Source organism: Manduca sexta, chromosome 1, assembly GCF_014839805.1.
Source record: "Manduca sexta isolate Smith_Timp_Sample1 chromosome 1, JHU_Msex_v1.0, whole genome shotgun sequence".
Lineage (NCBI taxonomy): Eukaryota > Metazoa > Arthropoda > Insecta > Lepidoptera > Sphingidae > Manduca > Manduca sexta.
The window spans coordinates 4,955,361-4,966,823 of NC_051115.1; the positions used below are offsets into that span (position 1 = coordinate 4,955,361).

Genomic DNA, 11,463 nt, shown 5'->3' on the forward strand with positions numbered 1-11,463 from the left:
CTATGTATTTAAATTGTTATCTGTGTAAAATATGTGTACTGTGAAGCAAATACTACATTAACTCATTAATTTGCCTCTTTTCAATGTATCCGTTCTTTCTTATTCACCCCTAAAGGTGACTTTTCGGCTCAAGTTATTTTTTTTTTATAATTTTGTTATTATTAAGTAACCAATGCTACAGTTTCACATTAACCCGACTTTTTGTATCTGATCTGGTTTTTGTTTTTGCCCCTAAGTTTCATTTTAGTGTAAATTGTTTTATTAACATATTTTCCCACATTACCCGTCCCTATTTACCCGACCCAGTCTTTCTAATTTGCCCCTAAAGGTGACTTCGCCTCTAAGTTTTATTATTGTATGAACTCTTTTACTAATATTTTCTCACATTACCCATCCCTATTTACCCGACCCAGTCTTTCTAATTTGCCCCTAAAGGTGGCTATTCGCCTCTAAGTTTTATTATTGTATAAACTATTTACTAATATTTTCTCAAATTACCCGTCCCTATTTACCCGATCCAGTCTTTCTAATTTGCCCCTAAAGGTGGCTATTCGCCTCTAAGTTTTATTATTGTATAAACTATTTACTAATATTTTCTCACATTACCCGTCCCTATTTACCCGATCCAGTCTTTCTAATTTGCCCCTAAAGGCAACTATTGGCTCCTAAATTTTATTTTTGTACAAATTGTTGTTTTATTAACCTATTCTTACATGACACGGCTTTTTTACACGATCCACTCTTCCTTATTCGTCCCTAAAAGCAACTATTGGGCCCCTAAATTTTATTTTTGTACGAATTGTTTTACTAACCTATTCTTACATTACACGACCCCTTTACACGATCCACTCTTCCTTATTCGTCCCTAAAAGCAACTATTGGGCCCCTAAATTTTATTTTTGTACAAATTGTTTTACTAACATATCCTCACATTTCACGACCCCTTTGCTTACTTGCTCCCAAAAGCTATCTAAAATTAACAATTGGCCCCTAACAGAGCGAATCGGTGTCGACCCCCGCGTGGTCGTCTCCCGCCCCCGCCACCGCCGCGCCCATCGCCCCCGCACCGTCAGCCGCATCGCCGCCGATATTAGTGAGTATTGCTGTACAGCATTCGCCCCTTATTTTATTCACCCCTGAAAGTATTATACTTATCGGACTATTTATTCACCCCTTAAGGTTTTAGTATACTTATATCTAATGAGTACAGTTAATGTATTGTCGGCCTAAGAGGCCTTTGTATGCGGTAATAGCCTAGTTGGTTGTGGAACGGACTGCTGACACGTATGTTCGCAAGTTCAAATCTCAAACACACCTATGATTTTTCTAAAGTTATGTGTATTTGTGAATTATCGCTTGCTTTAACGGAGATGGAAAACATCGTGAGGAAACCTACATACCTGAGAAGTTCTCTATAGGATTTTGAGTGTGTGTGAGGTCTATCCGCACTACAGCGTGGTGGACTAAGATCTAGATCTCAGTAGTAGAGGTGGCCCGTGCAGCAGTGGGACAGTATATAATACAGGGCTGATATTATTATTATAAAATGCTGGCAACGTATGTTTATGCCTTCTGGAACAATTTACCATTAGGTGAACCGTATGCTGCAGCGATACGACGATAAACAGTAGAAACACAAACACCTTCAATTACAAAGTGTTTGGTATTCCACTGCGCTCGTCTGAGACATGAGATGTTAATTATTATGTCCAGAAGTTACACTGGCTACAATGTCCTTCAAACCTACAACAGTGACTACACACTGCTTGGCAGAAATAGACATTGCGTCGGTACCTACCCAGGTGGACTCGCACATATGAAACCTGCAACCAGTATTATTAGTAAACAGATGAAATACCTACTTAGGGGCAACAAAAATAACATTTTTATTTCGCAAAGCACCGGAATATAGCTAACGTTAGAAAACTGATTCGAATTTGATTAAAATAAAAAGAAATATCACTGACTACAGAAATACTTCCGCAAATATCTCACCAACCAACCGAGCAACTAACTCGATCTGTCAAACGCTCAGTGTTTTTATAGCAAAAAATGTTACAGATACCCTCACTAAAATGTTCTATGGTAACACTAAAATACCTTCGTTATTTTAGAATAAAAAAGCAATGTTACATAACGTTTTGTACGAACCCCCCCTCCCGCGCCTGTAATGCATCGTAACGTTTTACATGGCCCCTCTTCCAACCAGATTGCGTTACGTAATACTTGAACGGCCCCTTATTTACTTACAGGAACAGAAGTCCTCCACCCCGATCTCGTCTGAAGTAGCTGCGATCACGGACAGCGCGGCCGCCGCGCCTCAACCACGCCCGGGGTCCGTGACTGGCGCGGGACGCCGGGACTCGGGCCGGGATTCCGCCACGGGACGTCGGAAGAACGAGATAGCGCAGGCTATAGCCAGCTACACTGCTACTAGGTGGGTGGACTGTATAACTTGGTTCATTAAAGAAACGAATCTAAAATGGCGGCGCTTATCATGTACCCTCGCTTGTACACTAGTGCCGTCTACACTCACTCACATGTGTACCGTAAGCAGAAAAATAATCAATTTTGATTTGCTTTTATGCTTTCTTGACGCGCTCAGTGATTTTTGTTATAAATTAGTTGTTATAATTTTCTTTTATTTATCCATTGTTTGTTATTGTATAGCGGCGATAGCCTAGTTGGGTGTGGAACGAACTGCCAAGGCGAATGTCCGCAGGTTCAAATCCCAAGGGTACACACCTCTGACTTTTCTAAAATCATGTGTGTATTCTTTGTGAATTTATCGATCGCTTTAACGGTGAAGGAAAACATCGTGAGGAAACCTGCATACCTGAGAAGTTCTTTATAGGAATTTCGAAGGTGTGTGAAGTCTACCAATCCGCACTAGGCCAGCGTGGTGGACTAAGGCCTAATCCCTCTCAGTAGAGGAGGCCCGTGCCCAACAGTGGGACAGTATATAATACAGGGCTGATATTATTATTATTGTTGTTGAGTTTTGTTAAAAATTAAGAAATGTGGCGAGAGAACCCCTGTAATTTGATGATTCCGGTGAAGGACCGTCTCATAAGTAATATTAATATATTAGTAAAAGTAATATTCATTAATAATCATTTTTATTATTGAATGGTATTTAAACATTATTAAATTTAAAAATATCTTGGACCTGAAATTGTATATGCTAACTGTACTATCTGTCAACGCAAGTACAAGCCGCCATTTTAAATTCGTTTCTTTAATGCATCGACTTAAATAAATATAATTTAAAAAAAAAATCGTCATAATGATTGAATGATTTTCGGCTGCAACGGCCAATCTCAACGGAGATCAGCAGGAGATAATATAGTGCACGAGTGTGTGCAATACACAAGCACTCTCTGTTCTTTCTCATAGTCCGGTGAGACGACATGACCGGAGAGAGATCAGCAGGAGATATTATAGTGCACGAGTGTGTGCGATACACAAGCACTCTCTGTTCCTTCTCATAGTCCGGTGAGACGACATGACCGGAGAGAGATCAGCAGGAGATATTATAGTGCACGAGTGTGTGCGATACACAAGCACTCTCTGTTCCTTCTCATAGTCCGGTGAGACGACATGACCGGAGAGAGATCAGCAGGAGATATTATAGTGCACGAGTGTGTGCAATACACAAGCACTCTCTGTTCCTTCTCATAGTCCGGTGAGACGACATGACCGGAGAGAGATCAACAGGAGATATTATAGTGCACGAGTGTGTGCGATACACAAGCACTCTCTGTTCCTTCTCATAGTCCGGTGAGACGACATGACCGGAGAGAGATCAGCAGGAGATATTATAGTGCACGAGTGTGTGCGATACACAAGCACTCTCTGTTCCTTCTCATAGTCCGGTGAGACGACATGACCGGAGAGAGATCAGCAGGAGATATTATAGTGCACGAGTGTGTGCAATACACAAGCACTCTCTGTTCCTTCTCATAGTCCGGTGAGACGACATGACCGGAGAGAGATCAGCAGGAGATATTATAGTGCACGAGTGTGTGCGATACACAAGCACTCTCTGTTCCTTCTCATAGTCCGGTGAGACGACATGACCGGAGAGAGATCAGCAGGAGATATTATAGTGCACGAGTGTGTGCAATACACAAGCACTCTCTGTTCCTTCTCATAGTCCGGTGAGACGACATGACCGGAGAGAGATCAGCAGGAGATATTATAGTGCACGAGTGTGTGCGATACACAAGCACTCTCTGTTCCTTCTCATAGTCCGGTGAGACGACATGACCGGAGAGAGATCAGCAGGAGATATTATAGTGCACGAGTGTGTGCGATACACAAGCACTCTCTGTTCCTTCTCATAGTCCGGTGAGACGACATGACCGGAGAGAGATCAGGGCCAACGGCTTTACGTGCCGAGGCACGCGGATATCACACCGACTTCCTGACTCCGAGCTGCGACTGAGTAATTTTTAAGATGGAAAAACCAAGTCACGATTATTTTGACTTGACCCGGGACCTCAAAATCGTACTACTCCTCTACCAGTAATAAGTAGAGGTTTAACCAGGGCACCTACTTTTCGACTATCTTCCGTCTCATGATGTAGAAAGCGACCCAATAGCTTGTGTACCTGATTGACCCTCGTTGAAATCGACCGCCGTGACCTAACTTCAGTTAGTTAGGGATCATAATGGTTTCTTATGTTTACGCGAATTAGACATTACAATTAAATGATATATCGGATTTTATCGCGGTTTTAATATTTTGGTTTTCTCCCGACGTAAGGGATCAATAATTAAGATTTTGTTTTTCTAGTGCCGAACAACTTTCCCTCCAAAAAGGGCAGTTGTTGGTGGTGAGGAAGAAGGCTGATAGTGGTTGGTGGGAAGGCGAGTTGCAAGCGAAGGGTCGGAACAGACAGGTCGGGTGGTTCCCTGCAAGCTATGTTAAGGTAAGTACAGATGAAGTATTTAACTCAGGTTTCTCTGCAAAAAAAAAACAAAATTATGAAACCAATAGGGTATTTGACAGGTAACTTTTATAAAATATGTACGTAGACGAAATCATAAGAAATTGAAATCTGTTTAAAAATATACAAGTTGTAAGCCATTGAAATTAGTTAGGGGTGAGTGTCAACGGAAAAGGGACGAAATACTGGCATGTGACGTCAGCGGGCATTATGAAAGAAAGAGATGTAGCGATATCCCCACTCGTGCACGTCGCAATATTTAAAATTTGGATTACAAGGCATTTCTATGTGGTATTGCATGGGCAGTAATGCTTATCGGGTGCATTGTATACTCATTTTTACTTATATCATAAAAAAAGGAGAATCTATATATATATAAAAATGAATCCCTATTTCCCTTGGTCACGCCATCACGCGTGAACGGCTGGAGCGAATTCACTATTATTGTTTTGTTGTGCTTGTTATTGTCAGGAGACGGTTCTTATATAACTTATATAACTGTCAATTGTTTGAAATAACTGTCAGCGATTGACAGAATGCGCGCTGCAAATTCATAGTTAAGACGGGACAACGTCTGTCGGGTCAGCTAGTAAAATATACTTCTGCCTATCACAAGAGCTGCCAAAGCAACTAATAAGACCTTGGAAATCCAAAACATAAATAAAACATAGTCATTTTGACTTTTCATTACTAAATGAAACCTATGCTTATCTTCTTAAAATTATAAATACTGTAAGGACACTGAGTAACTGTCAATATTTGTCTTGCTCTCTTCACACATTGATGCCTATGAGGGCACACGAACAATTCGCTTCCTTCTCCGCTCCCATCCTAAGATGGTCAACTTCCTCAACTTTTCCTTCCTATTTTCCTCTTCCAACTTTCCTCCAGAGCCCTGCAGTCGTTAAGCCGGGGGATTCTAGTATGCCATTCGCTTTCCCCCCCTGTGTTAACCGCAGGGTCTGTATCGATAACCAAAAAGACACAGGAGCTTAAATATGCTATCGTAAATATTACATTTACTCTTCAATAACCGTGTCAATGTATTTATACAGGTGTTGCAGTCATCAGGACGGACTTCCGGTCGCACGACACCCGTGCTGTCCAAGATGGACACGCTTCCGGCGGAAACTGTCATCGATAAGGTAATATAAAATTGCATACGTCATTCTTATATGTATACTAAATTAGTAAGAAGTGTGTCATCTAGTGATTTCTATTGACCATAGTTATTGTAGTGTCCGACCAAATTCGGCTTCGGTCTTCGGGCAAAAAAAATACATTCGGTCTTCAGGAAATCACTTTCTTACTGTTGTATGTAAATTTTAACTTATATTGCAAAAAAAAGATTTAAAAGTTGGTAATAATTTGAAAAGATAATTAATGGTTTTCCCTTTATTTATATTTCATAATTTTTGGAAATTTTCATTGAACAAATACTTACTATACTATTTATTTTATGTCCAATATAAAGTGTCTATTTATATAAGCTTTATTTAAAATAATAATTAAGTATTTTCATGTACCTTATCATAAGTGCAATTATGTTCGCCTACGTCATGAATAAAGCATTTTATACATCGATATATATGTACTATGTACTAGATTTGACGTTCTGAACATTCACTGTGTTCAACTGAATTGAACTGCAATCCATTCAAACTGACTTTAGTATGGTCAATATTGACAGCTTGTGGTTGTGTACGGAGTCATGATGTAAGAACTCGAGTCTAAGTGTAAACCTGGATTTGAATAAAAAATATTAGTCAAATAAGTAAAATGATTTGTTGTTCGAGTGAATAAATAGGTTATAACAGTGACGTTTTACCATTTTATTTCAGTTTTTGAACAAATAGTTTATATGGACGTTCATGTCTATATACCGTCAATGATTTTATATATTTTATAAGGTGAGAAAATCATATCAAATCTTTATTGTGTTATAGTTGGTATCATTATAATTCAGATCTACAAAAATCGACCCCCACGTGTGTACACAGTTACTCCATAAACAGAAAGTGACAAAGGTATTACACAGGCACAAAATAGCTCAATTTTATGTAACACTATATGTTATCTACATTGGTGCTACAATGTTATAATAATGAATTGTACAGTAATATTATTCATGTCATGAAATCACTTTATACATTAAATATAGTTACCCTCAATGACGTTTTACAAATGGACGCGTCATACACTAACAAAATGTCACATAAAAACGGCGCACTATTTACTATACATAATTACAAATTGGCTCGAAGAAGGAACAAAAAGATGCAGCATACATTCGTTAGAAAAGGATATATACATCGACAGTTACGTAACAACGTTAGTGCCGCACGCTCATTGGCTGTCAAGTCGGGCAATTACCTTACTTTCGTCTTGCCAGTATTGAGCTCGGACGACGTATCTATGTAATAAAAACATCTTAGGTTACCCTCATTTTATTTCGCTCGCAGGTGATAGCGCTGTACCCGTACACAGCGCAGAACGCGGACGAGTTGAGCTTCGACAAAGACGACATCATCGCAGTCACCGACCGCAGCCAGGACCCCGCGTGGTGGCAAGGTAAGGAACAATGACATCTACATATATAAAAGAAAGTGGTGTTAGTTACACTATTTATAACTCAAGAAGAGATGAACTGATGTAGCTGAAAATTGTGGAGAGGTAGCTTAGAACCAGGAGACGGACATAGGATACTTTTTATCCCGTTCCCACGGGAACGGGGCGGGACATAAGACGTGGTATAAGAAAGCAAAATTTGGTATGGAGATAGTATAAGACCCAGAGAAGGTTATAGGCTACTATCCCGGGAAAATTGGTACTTTTATCCCGGAAAACTCCTTCACGCGGACGAAGCCGCGAGCACAAGCTAGTATATTATACTTACCAGCGCTGCAGTGTTACATAGGTGTTCAGTATACAAGGTCATTTTGACATCGCGTTACTAAATAATACCACATACTTATCTACTTGGAAATAACACTACAATAAGTTACTTGAGCCGTAGATGTAAAATCAAAAGTGTAACGAACGCAATAAATATTAATAAAAAGTGATTTTAATTTTACGCGCCCTAATGCCACTACTATTACTCTAAGAGAATTCGTTGGACATCATACTTGCAGTCAGAAATACACTCACACACACGTCATCGCATTAAACTACAAAATGATCAAAAAATCAGAAAACTAAAACCAGGATTTTTGGTGAAAATGTTAGTTATTAAAGGATGATTTTTGGCATAATGTCAGCAAAGGTGAAGACGAGTATATGGTTTCATTTAGTAACGCAATGTCAAAATGACCGTGTATAGCTGAATGGAAGGCCAATTATTGGTGCAATAAGTGTTTATGTTATGTAAAATTTTGTGTTTTAAAGTTTTAATTTTGTTCCAACAATAAACTTCTTTCTTCTTTCTAATAAAATATGTTTGGATGTTTGTTACCAACAACAACTAAACGGATTTGGATGAAATTTTACATACGGATAGACATGTCCTGAATTAACACATAGGATACTTTTTATCCTAGCAATTTGTTTAGGAAATATTTGAATTTTTAAGTAAATAATGCTGGTGTCTTGGTATTATTTTTCTAAAATTCTTAATACTAAATCATCTGTCATTTCAGGTGAACTTCGCGGCATGACGGGGCTGTTCCCGAGCAACTATGTAACTAAACTTGTAAACTAAATTACAATATTCGGCAGTAATATAGAGATAGTACTGGACAGTAAAAACATATTATGGAAATAGTACTCGATAGTGAATTTTGTAGATATAAATTTTGTTGATAGATTGGTTCTCCAGCAGATTATACATTGAATTTTTCACAAAAGTAGTATAACGATGGTCACATTCTGATGCACAACCAACTTAAAGGAGTACAAAACATTCATTAAAGTAATGCGTACATTGTTAAATTAATTAATTAATTAATTTTGTTGAGTTTATAAGGAAATTTTTCAATGATTTATTTATATTTCCATACTATTATATAAGAGTGACATTCCTGTCCTCACACTACAACTCCTGTGAGGATCAGCAGTGGCACGCATGACACCGAGCAGTGAAGCTCGCCGAGGCTCAGGGAACACTTGTCATTATCCTGAAACGAAATTAATCAAATAGAAAGATAACGAGTTGGAATAGTTGTCCACTTCCTTCCACAGCAATACGGGTGACAAAATCATGATCTAAGGAGGCGTTTTAACCTCAAGGATAGGGACGTTTACAACTAGATAATTCATACTATTATATAAAACTGAAGAGTTTTAATGAGCTCATGTCAGGAATTACTGGTTCCAATTGAAAAATTCGGTCCATTATATAAAATTTTCTCCCAACGTTTCGAAGACTTTATAGTCTTCGTGGTCTCAAGAACTGAGGAGTTGGTAATCCGAAAAGTTAAAACAATCAAAAATATTAAACAGTATAGTCATAGACCTGTCAGGAACAAATTTTTGCACCAAAAGTTATTACCGATTGGTAATAAGTCGTCTTATTTGAAATGTCCGTGTGACAAGATGTCAGCGTCCTTAGATATTAATACAAAAACATATTTACAGAAAATATGCTAATATTCCCATTTAAAAACGTGCAAATCAATATGGAAAAAATATGAAGTATTTTACATTGTTTTGCTATTTCACAGTAGATTGAGTAATCATAAGTGCAAATTTTTTGTATGACAATATTCCCAATGTCCGCTCTATTATCTTAAAACTCTTTGGTTACAATATCTACCTACATTTGTTTTTATATAAAAAATAATTTTATATAAATCATTCTTAATATGTATTTACTGTCGAATACTTATAGCAAATGTTAGCATATGTTCGCTCAGTAATGCGAAGTAAATAATTATGTACCTATATCACTTTGAATATCTAACTCTGAAATATTAGTATCCATTATTATATTAATATTTGTTTCAGTTTAAAAAAATAGTTTGACCAGGAAAATAAAAATCCTGCTTTGTGATTTTTGCTTTGTATTTAGAAATTGGCTCCAGATGCATTGTAGCCAGTGTAACTAATGGATATAATAATTAACATCTCATGTCTCAGGATGGCGAGCGCAGTGGAATACCAAACACTTTGTAATTCAAGGTGTTGGTGTTTCTAATGTTTATAGGTATCGCTTACCATCAGGCGAACGGCAAACTCGTCATTCAAAGCAGTAAAAAAAAATCATAACATGAGGTTTTTTATATTCCCGGTCAAGATATGCATAATACTGAGTTAAAATAACAATTGCATCTGATTTTTTAATAAATTTATATTGTTTTATTAATTTGACATCTTTGTAATATGTATATTCGATTTATAGATATACTTTCTTTCTATAGTTTTTAAAGTTATTTTTTATTAATCTTGCCGTTACTACAGGCCTAGACTATGTAAGTACAGTCAACAAAAAAATATCTGATCAAATCTAACTTCAAAAGGTTTAGACTCCTTAAAAAAAAAGTTTTGTTTGTAAATTTTGAATTCGATGTTATTGTGTCTGACTGTACGTTAACATTCCTTATTGTTATTGTAGATATTAGAATCATGTAACTGTTTTAATAAATCTTATTACTCGAAGTGTTTTTTATTTGTTTTACATTCAATTACGAACCGGCACCAAAAGCAGTAGCTAAGATGGCTTTTAAGTATCAACGCACGAAAACAGAAAATAGTGATAAACGCTCTTTTTACAGTAAACATTATATAAGCAAAATAATTACAGAATACAATTTTAGACATTTTTTGACAACGTTCAACCAGAGAGAATAGAATAGTCGCCGCGTGACATATCTTCTCTTCTGCCAGCCGAGCAACCGAATACTTCCGGAAATGCCTGATGTCATCGGCTAGGATAGCGGCGCGTAACAATATATAGAAATGATATATAGAGATTGGATTTTCCATAAAATCACTCCCTATTAGAAGGCTCTATTTGATTCGTCACAGCCATCGATATATATGTACTACGTGCTAGATTTGGCGTTCCGAACATTCACTGTGTTCAACTGAATTGAACTGCAATCCATTCAAACTGACTAGTATGGTCAATATTAACAGCTTGTGGTTGTGTGGGGAGCGCTCATGATATAAGAACTCGGGTCTAAGTGTAAACCTGGATGTGAATAAACAATAGTCAAATAAGTAAAATTATTTGCTGTTCAAGTGAATAAATAGATTATAACAGCGACGTTTTGCCATTTTAGTTCAGTTGAACAAACAGTTTATATGGACGTTCATGTCTATAGAATATACGTCAATGGTCGGCAAAATTTTTGTATGACAATCATAGATAATACACTAATATAGGAAATGACAATCTTCCTAATGACCGCTTACCATAGCATAGAACTCTGCTTAAAGCCGTTTAAATATCAAGTTGTGAAATGAAATGAAATCATTTATTTGAATCCGTAAAATGTTATACATTATTAAGATTCCGTCAATATTAACTCTACCATCAGTAAGTGCAGTTCTCACCATAGAACGGGCAAGA

At 37.4% G+C, this 11,463-nt stretch overlaps 1 protein-coding gene across 1 annotated transcript in view; it reads left to right on the forward strand.

The window, feature by feature from the left end:
- Positions 1 to 10,547, forward strand: part of LOC115450630 (intersectin-2) — a 58,006-nt gene extending 47,459 nt beyond the window's left edge. Inside the window, exons 22-27 of the mRNA XM_037443885.1 lie at positions 998 to 1,093; positions 2,253 to 2,437; positions 4,799 to 4,934; positions 6,008 to 6,097; positions 7,415 to 7,523; positions 8,591 to 10,547. Coding sequence (XP_037299782.1) covers positions 998 to 1,093; positions 2,253 to 2,437; positions 4,799 to 4,934; positions 6,008 to 6,097; positions 7,415 to 7,523; positions 8,591 to 8,652 — 678 coding nt within the window. The 3' untranslated portion in view covers positions 8,653 to 10,547. The remainder of the gene's footprint in view (positions 1 to 997; positions 1,094 to 2,252; positions 2,438 to 4,798; positions 4,935 to 6,007; positions 6,098 to 7,414; positions 7,524 to 8,590) is intronic.
- Positions 10,548 to 11,463: the final 916 nt, after the last annotated feature.